The sequence below is a fragment of the Egretta garzetta genome, unplaced genomic scaffold (genome assembly GCF_000687185.1).
Source record: "Egretta garzetta isolate BGI_Z169 unplaced genomic scaffold, ASM68718v1 scaffold133, whole genome shotgun sequence".
Classification (NCBI taxonomy): Eukaryota; Metazoa; Chordata; class Aves; order Pelecaniformes; family Ardeidae; genus Egretta; species Egretta garzetta.
In genome coordinates this window covers 601,931-618,299 of record NW_009259111.1, presented here as the reverse complement: position 1 = coordinate 618,299, position 16,369 = coordinate 601,931, and the positions used below count along the sequence as shown (strand labels likewise).

Sequence of the window (16,369 nt, the reverse complement as noted above, 5' to 3'; positions counted from 1 at the left end):
TTTGTATAGAAGAGACCCTCAGGGACACTGCAAACTTTGTGTCTTCACACCAAGAGCCTATGCTTACCATTCCTTTGTATATTCCTTACATAAACACCACAAATATCATATCTCTCATTTCAGCTTTTATTTGGGTATTTTTAAGTTAAGTTGCTCAAGTCCATTTTCCATCAATACAGACACTAAAAAGTTGAGATCAACATTTAAGGCAACATTAGCATCCATGCCAAGCTCAATATGCAAACCTTACCATCTAAGCACCACAGCATCCAAGAATTGTCACAGGTCCCCCACCTCCGTCACACATTCCCTTTCCTTTTTAACTCTGCTATCCCACACTGCACTCAGTAACTCAATTTAGATGCAACATTTTCAAGTAAGACCTTGTCATTTTTTGTATTTTATTTCTTATGAACTAGATATTTTTTTGCATAAGGTGATATAAATGAGCGAGATATGTTTCAGGGTGAAAGTACGCCATTGATTTATGTTGTGATACCATATCCAAAAATCCTATTTTTCTTAAAAATATACTTAACATCATTATTCCACGACTTAGTATAAACATATGTATTTAGCCTTTTAGCAAAGGCAATACATTGAGACTTGTTAGAATGATAATTTTGCTTTAAATTCTGATTTCTTTAGTCTTTAGTGTTACTGTTGACAAGTGTTTGAGTTAAGGATGCTCAGGTGCAACTTTTATGTAAGAATATTTACAAGTATACAAAAGACCACATAGTTTTTAATACACCACTATTCTTAATACAGAGTAAATAAGGATTTGTCTTGTGCCTGTGGAAATATTTCAACATGTGGGTCTTGCTTTTTTCTCTTTTACAGTAAAAGGAAAGGTTTTACTTTTCCTTAAGAAGTGTATTTATTACAAGATGGTTAGCATACATATATCACATAACATACAAGAGTTAAAATTAACTAGTTACAAAATAAGTAGTGGTATGTATATTTTCATATAACCTAAGAACAGGATCAGTATTTTACAAAGTACATATAAAAGTACTTCATATACAAAGAAAAATACAAATGTGCAAACACCATTGTCACAGGTGGAAATTCGTCAATTGAAAAATGCTAGAAAAATCCTTCATAGTTTTGTTTTGAAATTGCAAAAGCATTAAAAACAGCTGCATTTCCTATTGTGTGTGGTGAGAAATGTATGTTCCTTTCTGACAAAATACATTAGTAATAAAAAAACCCACAAACAATTTAATAACTGAAAAATCTTATAAGTATAGTCAGTTTGGTTAGGCTGACATTAAATTACAAGCAGAACGCCTGGAAGAATGAGAAAATAATGACTCATATATACAAACGTTTTGTAATATTAGTGTGCTATTTAACATATTAACATTTCAAAATAAAAACAATGGCTTAATTACCTACATATTCTATTCAATGTCATCAATATTTGTAGACTGTAAAATTTCTACTGATTTGGGGCTATTAAAAATGTTGTGCCAGGATATTAAGCTGAACAAACACAATTTTATCAAATGTAAAAATCTATAAACAGTCTTCCAATTCATGTGCAAAAAATGTTTAAAAAGTATCAAATCACGACACATCAAACCTGATTATGTACATATTTAATATCTGTAAATGTTGTTAACTAGCTAGTATTGTTCTGCTATAAATAACTTACCTCTGTCCTGCGAAATGTCTGCATTTTAAAGATTTCAGTGCAAGTGCTTGCTTCATTGTTTAGTGCATTATCATGTTTGTTATTTTTTATTTTACAGTGAGCAGAACAGCATATAAATTAACATATACAACTCACACATAAGAGATCTTTCATCTACTGAATTCCTAGTTTGTTGTTTTCTGTTCCTCTTGGATAGTGTCGGCCAGTTTTCATTCATTTATCACATTGCAATTGCAAAAGAATCTAAAATAAAAGTGCTATGATCTTCAGATAATCCCTAGAATTTCAAATTCCATAACAACATTGCAGAAGCACTCAGTAGAGCACAAGATTAGAGAACAACCTGCACACTGAGAAGACACTTGAAAGTCTAGTATGGGGCAATTTCACTTTTTGGTCTTTAAAAATATCAACTGTCTATAAACATTGGCAACCTGATATATATGTCACTGGACTCACAAGCTTCATTTATTTATTTACTTTTAGGAATTGTAGACATGTTCCCTCTTATTCATGACTGGCTTGGAAATAAGAACATTCTGTTTAAAAATATAAATAAAGTGAAAATACACTCCCTGTTGGAGGGAAGATTTCTACAATTTCCTTTGGACAGGTTTCCTAACAGAATAGTTCTGAAATGAGAAAACCAGGATTAGATGATAGTGCAAACAGAACCCACTTTTATAGCTAGGAATTGTACTGAAGAAAGTGGAAATTCAGGATAAATGGATTATTATTTTACAAAGTCCTCCCTGCAGGAAAAAAAATAGCAGTTACAGTGGTTATAATTATTAAACAGAAAAGGAACTTTAGCATATCATGAACATTTATGGCTGAAATGTAAGGAAGGCTGGTTGTCTGTCAGTAGCATTTCAGAACTTAGCTTCTTACAGGAAGAGGTGCTTTAAACGTGTCTTTATTAGGGAACGCTTTTCCTTTCTAAGCATCTGAAATGCAACTCTGGATCCTATCCATCCATTGTTGAGCACTCTGTGCATCTTGGGCACAAAAATTATATACACGTTTATTTGTCTTCAGCTGCAAAGGGAAAATAAGAACATGAAGATAGACAAGTCAAACACACAAAACAGAAAAAGAAGCTTGCAAACTTTACTTTAAACCGTAATACTCAATGTACTAATTGGGTCTGAACGTAACATTTTTTGAACTTCTGCTGTTGAGAGTGAGGGCCAGATGCTAGCTGTATAAAAACTTTTTGTCTTGAGTTGGCATGACAGCTCCTTCCTAGCTCACACATTCCAGCAGGACTGAGAGTAGTAAGTTAAACGCACCAAGAAAAGAAAGCTTCACATAAAAATCAAGTAAAGAACAGATATACTTACATCAAAAAATGCTTTTTCACTTGCATGTTTTGGGGCCCCAATTGTTGGAGACGCAGGAATCACAGTTTCTACTTCTGCAAGGTCTATGTGTCCCTTACAGCTTGTATCCTCACCAGAATCATAGTATCGCAGCTAAAGCACAAGAGAAAAAAAAACCCCAAATATGCTATTTAGACGGACCGTTCGCTGCTTCTTCCCTTTTCCTGGATACAACTTGGGGGCATGGAAAGGAAAGGGTGGGAGGCATAAATATTTTTAGGACCCAAGGACATCAGACATGGGAAATTTCTAAGACACAACTGACAGAAACCATAGGTTTGCTATAGGGAAAATGGTGGAACTGGTGATAGCCCTTAACTGGCTAATCCTCTATTTGACATCTCTGGGTAATAGCAAAGTCTCCTGTGCAGATACAGAGTTGGGGGAGGACTATTTTGTCACCAGAGTTTCAGAGCAGAGAAGCTTCAAATAGTCATGCATTGCTTCTGGGCAGGGGATGGGTGAAGGATGAAAGCAGAACCTGGTCTTTAGGATTCAGCATTCCTTATCATCGGCTTTTCGAACAGAAGCCACCTCTTCACCCCTCATTACATTGAAATGAACACAAATGTTTTACTTCACCAAGGAGTTAACAGAACACTTATTCTCTGTATTTCAAGAATTTAAGATGATCAGCAAAAATTTAAGTATAAATTTAGATAATTATAAACTACATAGAAAACTCACATTTTCCTATACTGCACTTAGTGGTTGAATGAAGCTTGCTTTTTTTTTTTCTCCTTGCAAAGATACTTTGATATGAATGTTAACCACTCTGTAAACTGAGTTTCAATATGCAAACAAGTTCCAGAAGAGAAAACCTGATACTTGCTTTTCAAAAAAAAAATAAAAAAAAATAAAAAAAAAATCCCATAATCCAATGCAAAACAGTAAAGCAAATCTTCATAGCAATGGTCAAACAACAAATTTCCAACTAAGATTGAACTGTATTACTCCTACGTCTATGATACTTAGGAGGATATTTGGATATACAAAAAATGTTAAAGCATTTTTTCCCTTCTGCAAACTTAATCTTTTCTCCTATATGTCAGGAAGATTAATTAGAATCAGCACATTTGTCGGTATTTTACCACATTAATCTAGAAATCCTAATTAGCATTTTAAAAGATAACTGTGTTTATCTATATCACATATTGTTTAAGTGTATTGATTACAATAAATTCATATTTTTAAACAAAAAGCATACATGAGTCTCAGAGGTTACAACCCACACTGTGTGGAATATTTGGCTCATTGAAGATTACTGCCTGATGACCCAACATTATTTAAAGTACATGAGACCACAAATTTCCACTGCAGAATTCTGGCACCCATGGTAAATCGGGTAAAATGTTTAGACCAACACATCTCTGTTTTTAGTGTTCCTTGCTGTACAATGATTTGTCAGAATATTTATGAATACTTGTGCTACTGAATTTATGTCACTATGACTAATCTAAAATACTCCTATATAGGGTACCTGAAATTATTGTTCAGTCAGAACTTGGCATTTCAGGACTTCTGGAAATTCAGATCTGAGATAACATCTTAACTCACTTTAAGTCATCAACAAAATTCAAACTCATTTCAGAGAGATCTGTGACCCTGTTCTCCAGATCTGGAAAGAATTTCATGCAGAGATTCCAGGTCAACTCTCTGAAATGCAGGTTACAGAAAAACACTAAAAAGTCAAGTGAGGTAAATGGATTTTTCTGCTGAAGCAGTTCAGATGATGATTTTTCAGAGTATATCATGCCCTTTCATTTGCAAAGAAAAATGCTCATGGCAAAGTGCTTGAGGAACAAAGAGGCTGTAAAATACACACTGAGCATACAGGAACTACTACAGTTTCAACACAAATGCCTCAAATAAACTTGCTATCTGTTACCATATTAGCTCTCAGCATCCCCATTGCACTCTAGGAAATACTTTCTAAGTTTTTCACTCTCTAGTTCAGGAAGAGTTTTTAGTGCTTTTGGAAACTAAAGAGATCATATTAAAGGGCAAATTATGCTCACCACTTAATTGCTTAATGACATTCTAGAGTTAGCAGTGCTTTAAAAAATAGCTTGTATTGCTTGTATATCACAAGGCCCAGAAAATGTCCTCAGGCACTACCTGGCTTTTTTTTCCTGAGGTATGAAGCAGGCAAAAAATGTTTGGGCCCAAACAGTAATGCATTACTTGCAGTCCGAGAAGTCTTTTATGATTACACGCTAAACAGTTATCACTGTTTTAAAACCCCCAAAATACTAAAAAACCTCTGCCCATTCAGAATGCTGTATCAGCTAAAAGATACATGAGATAAACATAGATACATGGTCTATAATGATGTAACACATCACATCTGAAAATAATAATTATTAGTATTATTTGTAAAATCTACATAAACCCAGTAAATAAAAAAGCACCAAACTATTCATAAAAACATCCATTATCTGAAAAGGTTTTACCTGATGTTTTGTCACATCCAGCACAAACCAGCGAGGTTTCCAACCTTTTAGTAAAGCTCCTCTTTTGTACAGCGTACCTTCAAAAGATCTGAAAGGCACAGAAAAAACAAATGGCACCTGATTACATAATATGAATACTGGTGATACATAAAAGCCCCCAAATTACTACATACATATTCAAACACTTCTTTTACTGTAGTAAAACAAACTGGTTTTAAACCAATAGTTTAGTTATTGGTAACTGTAATACACTGATAACACTGTTTCAGTGCTTTGGACGCGTTCAATGTGCAGCTACAATTTGCTTGTGCATATAAAAGGGGACACTGAAAGATACTGCTAAGAGACAGAGGCCCACCCATCTAGACAATTCAGTGTAATCAAAACCACAAAGGAACAAAGTAGTCACAAAGCATTCTGTGCATATGAAAATTTATTTTTTTTTTCCTAAGGCAGAGACTTGTACCAATCTAGTACAACGTTCTGAAATACTCTGAGATTGTTCAGTTTACCTATTTTCATCATTCTTTGATGTGAAGTGATTGTATAGCGTAGTTGTTCTTCTGTCTACTCCATTAGAGGGAGAGATGCTTGCACTCTGTTCCTCACCCAGCCCACTGTCGGGTATTTCCAACAAAGACCTCTTTTGATAGGAATGTAGATTAGCTGACATCATCCCTGAAGAGCCAGATGGATGTCTCCGGAGCTACAAAAGATGAAAATAAAAGGAAAAAGGTAACACAATGTGTCTTGAACTGTGAGACTGTCTCAACGTTATACTGATAATACGTGGTACAACATATAAATTGTGAATTATTATGAGGCAAAAAAAATCTTCATAATACAAGTCAGTTCTGAAAACAAGACAGAGGGATGGCAATTCAATGAATTTCTTAAGCAAAAGGGTTCACATGAGAAAGAAATATTTTAGAAGAGCCTTGCATATTCCACTGACATAATCTTGAACAATGTTTCCCTTGCTTTCTCAGAAGCATCTAGACCTAGTCAGACATTTGGATTCAATACCTAATTTCACAGGGAAAGAAGGGAAGGGAAGGAAAAAGAGTGCAGTTTCCAAGAGCTGTTTTATAGATCCAAATCATTCTAGTAGAATCTCAACTATCGGGAACAAGATGGATCCTGAATTTGTTCTTAATCTAAATGACAGCATCCTAGAGATAGAGTTCTTTGGGGTTGACCCTTAGCTATTGTATTTATCTGAGAATCCTTAAATAAAAGTTAGGACAGAAGACTGATATCAAGTATATTTATACTTGCATTTTCCTTTCTGCTTCCAATTCTATAAAGTTCTCTGTTTTCCTAGGATAAAACTTTATTCATCTTGAATTCGTCTAGGGCATAAAGTGAACTTGGATGACTCTGACAGACATAAAGCATATTGCTTTCCTGAGAGCAAAGGTACAAATAACAAAGTAGTGCTGCAGACTAACCATTCTGTGGAGGCTGGCACATTTCAACTAGCACATGAAGCTGAAGAGTTAGGGTACAGTCTTGAGCTGGTAACTCACTGTGCCAAGTTTAAACAGAAAGCTCACAAAAAGCATGCAGATAGCAAATAGGCAGCCTTTGACTTAGAAGATATCTATATTGTCAGCTATTCTCTTCACCACAGTCAAGAATTGGAAACACAAGCATGGACACTTCCTACCTTTACTAGAACCTACAGTACCAAAATTCCATTTACACATGGGAATATCTTTACTCATCTCAAACTCTGTGATGTCCTTTTGGCTACTTTCAGGCACTGAGGTTTTTTGTACTTCAAGAATCTTTTAAATATAAAAAGTCGTGTATTAGTTACATGCTCATGGTCATTTAGTCTGTATGCCTTAATCTACTTTGGAAAAGCAATTAGATAAATAGCACAAGAATAAATATATTTTTCTACATGCAGAAATTCAGAGCCAGTATCATGGGTTAAAACAACATATTCAATTTTTCAAAATCAGTATTTTACTCCAAGAAATACAGTGATTTTGTCAGTGCCCCAGGTAGCCTATATGGATGAGCTCTTTTTTATTACTTACATTGTCTTGTCTGGTGTCATCCTTTAGATTAATTTTGACCCTTTCCCACAAAAGCTGCCACCTTTCTGGGCTCTGATTTAATTTACTTTCCAACCTTTCGATTTCCTGAAACAAACAACAAGGGTTTTCTTAAGGATAAACATTTCGAACTGATCACTTCCTGGCAATCATTTTTATACAACCATTTTCTAGTCAATATTTTTACACAGGGAACTTTCAGGGCATGTTATCATAGAATCCTAGAATGTTTTGGGTTGGAAGGGACCTTGTCCAGTAACATACAAAAACCTCTACCAAACCAGCTATAAACTGAGATCAGCCAGACTCAGGAGTCAAAGGCAACAAAGCACAGCATCAGCCACATCATTCTTGCATGTCACAGGTTGGAGGAGCCACTGTGCTTTCAATTCTCTGCCAGTTCTCCTGAACACACAAAATTCAACACCAATTGCCATAATAGAAACACAACAATGATAAGGATAGGCTGTATTTTATAAAAATATTTACGAAGAACAAATTCTGTGTTGTGCACCAACATTGTACATTGCCAATATTAACATTTACCCTGGTTTATAAAATGTGATACAAAGCTGTATTAAAAGACGGAAATGAAACAGAAAGATTTATTCAGTTTGGATGCCAAACTGCAACAACATGTTCTTGTTGTGGAACTTGGGAATATGACCTATGTCGATAACCTCCAGTTAGGGTTATTTCCTGTTAATAAGACTGCATGCAGAGCTAAGTAAAAAGAGGCAATTTCATTAGTTTCTGTTTACTTGTGAACACGCATCGATACATTTGTCATTACTTTGATGTGTGGCCCATATTCCTTTCCATGCTTCCTTTCTATATTTTTACTTTCAACAACTGTATTATTATGACACTCTGATTCTTAATGAAATCAAATTAAAAACTCAATTTTGCAAATCCAATTAAGAATTGATGATGGAACAAAAAATTGCCATAGGACAGAGAATTACCATGCTATATAAAAGCCAACTAAAACCCAAGACATTTATTTTCAAAGTAGGGACAGTAAGTCTCTGATTTTATTTACTTCTACTATACCAAATGATTAAAGTAGATTTCATAATCTTCTCCAACGCCTATTGGTCTTTTAGAGTGACAGTTTCTTCAGGAAATTGTTATTGATTGAAAGACTTACAGAAAATGACTATATTTTTAAGGTACGAAAACATTTTGACTAGGAAATTAACTCCTGAACTAAATTTTGAACTCTGAAGTGAAAATAAAAAAGCCAGTATTTGACAGTGTTAACAGGGAGAAAATATTTCTACAGACTCTTCCTTGCTGAAGGTAAATTAGAAAACTCAAAAGTAAAACAAAATATAAGAAATTCAGCTTAACAGCAAGAATCAAAGCAGAAGTTTTAAATGCTGAAGGTAGTTGAAAGCCACATATACATTCAATATTATGGGACTCTCTTCCTGCCAAGAAATAAAACCAGAATAGTTTTGTTTGGAGTATCTTCCTAGACAGATAAAAAAAATAAGGAATGGTGAACACAAGCCAGAGTAAAGGCTTCTCTAGATTACTTGTTCCTCTTTCAAAGTGCTGAATGTAAAACGCTTCCTGATGGGATACATACAACTGAATCAATTTACCACAGACTTTTTATGTAAAAGACTTTCCAGATTGCTGCGAAAGGATACAAGCTAAAAGTGCTAAAAGTTAGTCAGGTTTTAATCTGATCATTCTCTTTCTGCCCTGGTCTTGACTTCTGAGTACGAGTCCTTCTCTGCAGAATCTGGAAGTAACTGAAACTTGTTACTTAGCAACTGGGTCACATTCCTTTTTTTTTGGCTCCACAATAAGTAGTGCTTCCAGAACTTAAAAACTTTCAACAATCTCCTATATATAACTTGAAAAATTAGGAATAAATTCTCCTTTAGTAAACCCCACGTAAAAAAGTTACACGGCAATAAATCATTAAGATTTACTCTTGCCCCTTCAGTTTTAAATTTTAATGAAAACATCAGATTTTTTCCTTCCATATGTGGAATGGACTATGAATAGCTGCATCTCCTTGAAAAAAAAATTCCTTAAATTTATCTTTCTGGTTCATCTCCTGTTGCCTAGACTTACGGAAGCAAAAGTCAATGTATAAAAAGAAAGGTTATAACAAATGCAAGTATATAAATATCCATTTCCTGAAATTAGTAATTACAAGCTATTAGCATTACTGTGCCTTTCAAAAGATGTATCTGCTAAGTAATCTGCTTTGTACTGTTTGAATGGTACAGACAGGAGTTAACTCTGCAGACATTCCAGAACTACGGAGACTGATCACCTCCCTCGTATCCACAACGTGTGTGCACACACAAAATCTGGACAAAGTCCTACACTAGTGAACTGTCTTGACTGTGAGAGAGCACCCTGTTCTGGGATTCCTCCTTGTTAGCATTTTCTCTTCCAACTCCTGGGCTAGAAGGCTTCTGAGACTTTGATTAGAAGATGCTGAATGTGTATCCAGTGATCGAATTGCTGCCTGTGTCATGTGTTCAGACTTGGGTGTGCAACAAGTTGTACATGACTAGTGGTTTAATATTTGGCATAAGCTTTTTGGTTCAGGGTCCACTTTGATGGATCAGCCTTTTTGGCACATAAACAAAAGTTATAAACCGGCTCACAATCAGGAGTTCTATTTTTATTGTTTTGCTGGTTATTCATTGATCCCTTACATAGCTTTAGTTCTTTACAGCAGAGTTAATTTGGGTGACTGGCATCCTGAAGTGGCATCTTTGAGTTCGCCAACCTCTTTCTGTGCAATCACCATTTAATGTGAAGTGATGTAACTGCTTATTTGTAAGAACAGGACATATACGTTCATCTCTCACAATTCTTAAAAGTACTGGAATCTAAGCCACTCCCAATGAATTATGGGGACTGAATACCTTTTTAGGAATGTTAGCAAATTAGTGGGGAACAGTGGAAACATGTCTGCCCTCAAGGATTTGACTTGCATTTTCACTGAAATATAGTTTATTACTACCTCTAATACAACCAGAAACCAGGCATCTATCACAGAACGGTTGGGGTTGGAAGCGACCTCTGGAGATCATCTGGTCCAACCCCCCTGCTGAAGCAGGGCTACCTAGAGCCAGTTGCCCAGGACTGTTTCCAGATGGCTTTTGAGTATCTCCAAGGATGGAGACAGCACAACCCCTCTGGGCAACCTGTGTCAGTGCTCAGTCACTCCTGCAATGAAAAAGCATTTCCTGATGTTCAGATGGAACCTCCTGTGTTTCAGTTTGTGCCCACTGTCTCTGTCCCTGTCACTGGGCACCACTGAACAGAGTTTGGCTCCATCTTCTCTAGAATATAAATTCTTCAGATACCTATATACCTTGATAAGATTCCCCCCTGAGCCACCTCTTCTGCAGGCTAAATAGTCCCAGCTCTCTCAGCCTTTCCTCATATGAGCCATGCTCCAGTCCCTTAATCATCTCCGTGGCCCTTTGCTGGACTCTATCCAGTAGCCCCATCTCTCACTTGTACCAGGGAGCCCAGAACTGGACATAGTACTCCAGGTTTGGCCTTAGCAGGCCTGAATAGAAGGAAAAGATCATGTGCCTCAACCTACAGGCAACACCCCTAATCCAACCCAGGATACCATGAGCTGTTGTTGCTGCAAGGGCACATTGTTGAAAAAGAAAATAGAGGCATAAGTGTGCTGTTCCACGATTGCCTTTCATTTTCTTTAGAAAATGGATGGGTAGCTACTCTTAATATTGGTATCTTGCTTCCGATTTCTGTCATGCAGAAAGACCATCAGAAAATGGTCTTAAAGGGAAGCACCTCTGTTTGGATTTGCTTTTGAGCATTTATGTCTCCAAACTACACTTCTGAAAATTTAATATTTGAACAACCTAGCTCATATTTATTGGCTGCCTTTGATGTGGTAGAAGTGAATTGAGAAGCTTTATACAGAAATCTGTATATTAAAATGCATTTTATCACCTGCAATCTTTAAAAGGCTTCATTTAGGACTAAATGAATGAAATATGCAAATTCTATAAGCATAAGGATTTATGGAAACTATAAAGTTTAGAAGTGGATTCTTATGTACCCAAAACATGTTAGAACATTTACTGCTAAAAAAGTACACCTTTTGCTCTTAATAGAAGAACACCACATTCTACCCAGGAAAATTCTGAATTAAGACACTCAATAACTTCTCTGTTTCAGCTTTACATCCTGATGAGCACTATCTAGTTTTCAACTGAAAAATATCTTTAGAACAAACAAATTTGTGCTTATCATTATAAACTAATGGAGAATCAATCTTCCCTAGTAATTTACCATTGAAAATATGGTCTCAATTCAAACGTTTTTTGGATACCAACACATTCTCAATGGATTTATGATAAAAGAAAAGTCTTTCTCCTACATCAGAAATAGCCCTAAATTAACAACTTGTTTTAGAAGAAAGTTCACTTTGCTTTTTAAACTCAGAAGAATATTTTTGTAACCCTTATACAACCTCTTCAAAGTTTTCCAAATGTTCCTCTCAGTTGCTATCTTTTATTACTATAATCCAATTCACAAATAACATTTAAAAACTCTATAAAATCCGACCCACATATCTGTAGAATATAATACGGCTAATTTCCCCGTTCTATGGCAGTTTCCCACAGCTGTGGGTATGGATAGTTTGGCATCTACCCCAGGAAGAAATGCTTAAGAACATTGTTGCTATATTCCTGATGTACTTCTGGCCTCTACTTACCTGATATGAAAGCTCTCTGGTTTTCGCTAAAGACTCCCTGATCTGACCCCTGCTCAGAGCAGAGAGAGACTGCTCTTTCTTTGCCTTTGTGAAGTTATAAGCCTGAGAAGTTCTGGCTATCTTATTTTGAGGCAAGGAGAGTTTTACAAGTAATTATTATTACTTTTTTTAATTGGGCATTGTTCCTATATTTGATCAATTATGATTGAAAGGAATGGACCAAAAGAAATTTGAGGAATGTGCCAGAATAAAGCTAACTCTCTAGCAGAAGCAAGTCTATCCTCAAGGACTCAAATCCATTCAGAAACTTCCTGCCTTAAGGCTTCACTAAAAATCATCTTTGATTCAGGAGAGTTCAGGGATCCACAGCATATCCCAATTTTCCAAGCATTGCAATATTAGGCTCCGTAATCCCAGCGTTAATATAAGGTAAAGTCTGTGAATAGTTTTCAAAATAAGAAAGTGTACATAGTGATGTGTATCTGAATGTGCATGTGGCTTGAATCAACAGCTCCAGGAAGTGATGAATGTCCTTGTCATTTTCCTGTGCTATCAGTTAAGATGATAATCTAAATATTAGGACTGTTAATTAATTATAATCAACCAACAAATTAATTAATTCAAAATAACTGCAACAATTATAATGATAATGGGATCCTTTTTCATCTTCTAATGAAGAAAGGACAAAACCTAAGCAGCTGACATAAGCTCAAACAAGAAAAAGCCAAAATTAAGCATCTATTTCAAGTACCAAAATATTCTGAACAATCTAAATTTACCAGTTAGGTCCTAGTAAACATGAATAAACTAAAAGCAATCATAGAAAGCTTTTTTAGAAACTTGGGGCAAAGATGTTCAGTTTATGTTTGTGTATCTGCCTCCCACTTGTTAAAATCAACAAGTGTCAGATTCTGTTTTCTGATCTGCCTGGAAATCTGTGTCTTTGTCATTTTACCACACACCTACTTTAAACTGAGTAGAAAGAGAACAAGAAAGCTAGACTCAACATTTGCCCAAACTAAATAACAGTTCCTGTGTTTCTTAAGAAAGGCAACCTAAATATTTATTACACTACCTGCCTTATTATTTAAAAGAGACAGTGAAAAAATTAATCCATGACTGGCTTTCTCACAGTTATTACTATTAAAGTATACTCCCAGAAAAGTGTTCATTCAGAACAACATAAGATTTGCAGGAAGTCTGATTGATTCCCAGACCAACCATCGCTTAAGATCAACCAGTCAGTTTTACTAGACACCTGTTTTGACATCTATCATAGTCCTTTTTAATAACAGTATATCTATAAGGCAATAACTTAAATAAAAAGTAAATATGAATTTCATGAACATAGGAGAACTTACTGTTCCATGCAACACAAGTACTTACATTTAAAAGGCTGCTGATGGCATCAGGCTGTATTTTTTTAACATCATCATAACATGGCCATACTATTTTCCTCTTAGTCCGAGAGAGTGAACCATCTGTGTGGTCAGCTTCCTCTGCAGCACTGCATTTTGCAGTGACCATGGTCCAATCATAGGAAGGACCTGTAGCCAAAATTTCTTCTACATAATAATCCCACTTTTTGAGGCTGGACATATTTACATTTGGCTTCAGTGCCTATTTGAAACAAAGTTTTATTATAACGACAGAAAGGAAGTCTTTGAGTTTCAGGCTTACAATACAGTACAAAGCTTGTATTTTCTAGATTATTCTAAATTGAACAGTGTATTGCACTGGGTGAATAGTGCTGCAGTTTGGTAAGTTCTACAGCAAGATCTTGGCTCAGTCAGATCAAAACCTAGAACTAATACTAGCTTTGGGAATATACTGCTCATTTTTACCCTTCTACTAAATCAGGTGCCTACCAAGAACTCTAATTTAGCGTATGTAGTTGGTACCCACAGAGTCTTTGTCCCTCCTGTTAAAGATACAAAAGGCACTTGATAGCAATCACCCTTCAATTCTTCTCAGCAGAAAATACAACACTCTACCATCAGAGCAAGGAGACAGGCTGTATAGCGTAGGCGAACACGCCACTTGGGAAAACCACAGTAATGAAGTAGGCAGACAGGGAATGTAGATATTTCAGAGTAGTTTAAAACAGATCACTTTGTAGTAAAAATGTTTTGTTTTGTTTTTTTTTCTTTTAAAAAATAAGGTAAGAGGTGCAGTTTACATGTGCCTTACTTGAAGGGAATTCCTGCCTCAGGTGAACGGGCAACTTTAAAGTAAGGGTGATGCTCAGTCATAATGACTAATTCTGCTACTATGACACCATTTCTTATGAGGAAAAACAGTTTCTTCTAAAAAAAGAGAAAGAAAACACTATGAAAATATCAAAAGCTACTCCTGATTGCTTACTAATCAGGCTACTGCTTACAGCAAAATGGATAGAACGTACAGTGAACAAGCAGCCCATCAAGCTCAAATTAATCACAGTGATGGTTCTACAGAGAAAAGCAATGTTTCTCTAAAACAAAGACAGCTGAAGCACTTTCTGTCTACTGATGGTCACCCTCTTGTTTTCTTCCTCCTCTTGCACGGCCGCTCTATTAGGGGAGTGTAAGTGTACATGCGGGTTGAAGGAGGCTGCACTGTTGTCTGCAATAATGATCTGATGCAGACTCAAAATACCTTAAAGAAAATAAGATTTCTTTTCTTTTTTTTTATGTGAGGTCAGTTTATAGAGCAGATTTGAGTGAAAGATGCTATGTATGCTAAGATACAATGTGGTGAAACAACTTGAGAAAAAAGGAAAGCCGAGAAACACCAACAAAAATATCAGTGGTGCAATGGCCTCTGAGACAGTGGAGACTGTCCCATCATGATGTTTTCTGGTCACCAGCAGTGGACAGACAAATGATTTATTGGGGTGAAGCTCACTGCCAAAGCAGGAGAGCACAGCACAGGAATGAACATTTGTGGGGCAGTGGATGGCAGGAATGTCTTAAAACAGCCTTGTTTCCAGAAGTACAGTAAGAACAGCACCCTTTTCTTGCAGTTCCTGAGATATCTTGACTGCTTCTTCCCCAGCTATTGCAGAATTCTATAATGATGCGTGCATTGTGAATTTTATATAATTATTCAAGAGACAGTCCAATCTAGTGGACATACATTATCATATGAGACAGTGATACAGATATTGTCATTCAATCAGATTGTTATGAAATGTATCGCATTGTGACTCTAAACTCATTTCCCCATAACTGTGGTTTGCAGTATGTAATTTAAAAAAAAAAAAAATCTGTGCAAACTTTAAGATCATGTTTATAATCATTCCTATAATTAAATGAAATTAAATAAAGATCCTCATTTACCTCAGCAAGATGCATAAATACATGTTCTAGAATTTTGCCCTTTAAATAACATTTCTGTAACTAAGATGACTGCGAATATAAGCTTATGAGACACTGCTCCAATCAATCACAGTGGGTCAACTTTGTCTGCCAAATGCTTAGTTCAGTTGAGAACAATTAAGATATCAAAATATATTCAAGGAATCACTCAGAATAACAAACCACTTTTTTTTTTTTTTTAAATCTTACCTCTATTTCAGCAGGGGCATAGAGGTAATTGAAGAAAACAGGGCTCCTTTTGTGCATCTTTTCAATACATTCCCAAATACAAATTCCTTTTTTGGCATGTTTATCTCCTTTATCTTCAAACAATGTCCCTAGGGAAAATAATAGCAGCAAAAAGATAGCTTTATGATAATACACAACAAACACGAAAGCATAGCCAAAAGGAATTTCACAGAATAAATGTAGAGTAAAAGCTACTATCAAATGCTACTGCAACAAGATATTGTATTTGATGCAACAACTACTGTACTTTGCAACTGCAACTATTCGGTAGCATTGTATTTATAAACCTGTTCTGGAATTTCATAGAATCATAGAATGGTTTGGGTTGGAAGGGACCCCTAGAGGTCATCTAGTCCAACCCCCCTGCAGGAGCAGGGACACCGCTAACTAGATCAGGTTGCTCAGAGCCCCATCCAACCTGGCCTTGAATGTTTCCAGGGATGGGGCCTCCACTACCTCTCTGGGCAACCTGTTCCAGTGTTT

The 16,369-nt window shown here is 35.9% G+C and overlaps 1 protein-coding gene across 1 annotated transcript in view; it reads right to left on the bottom strand.

Annotated features, from left to right (window-relative positions):
* Positions 1-367: 367 nt before the first annotated feature.
* The window catches only part of SBF2 (SET binding factor 2), a 284,828-nt gene continuing 268,826 nt past the window's right edge, over positions 368-16,369 (bottom strand). Inside the window, exons 35-41 of the mRNA XM_009635401.2 lie at positions 15,848-15,975; positions 13,686-13,919; positions 7,547-7,651; positions 6,011-6,204; positions 5,499-5,586; positions 3,007-3,138; positions 368-2,701 (exon numbers count right to left, since the gene is read on the bottom strand). Of these exons, the coding sequence (XP_009633696.2) occupies positions 2,603-2,701; positions 3,007-3,138; positions 5,499-5,586; positions 6,011-6,204; positions 7,547-7,651; positions 13,686-13,919; positions 15,848-15,975 (980 nt within the window). The 3' untranslated portion in view covers positions 368-2,602. The remainder of the gene's footprint in view (positions 2,702-3,006; positions 3,139-5,498; positions 5,587-6,010; positions 6,205-7,546; positions 7,652-13,685; positions 13,920-15,847; positions 15,976-16,369) is intronic.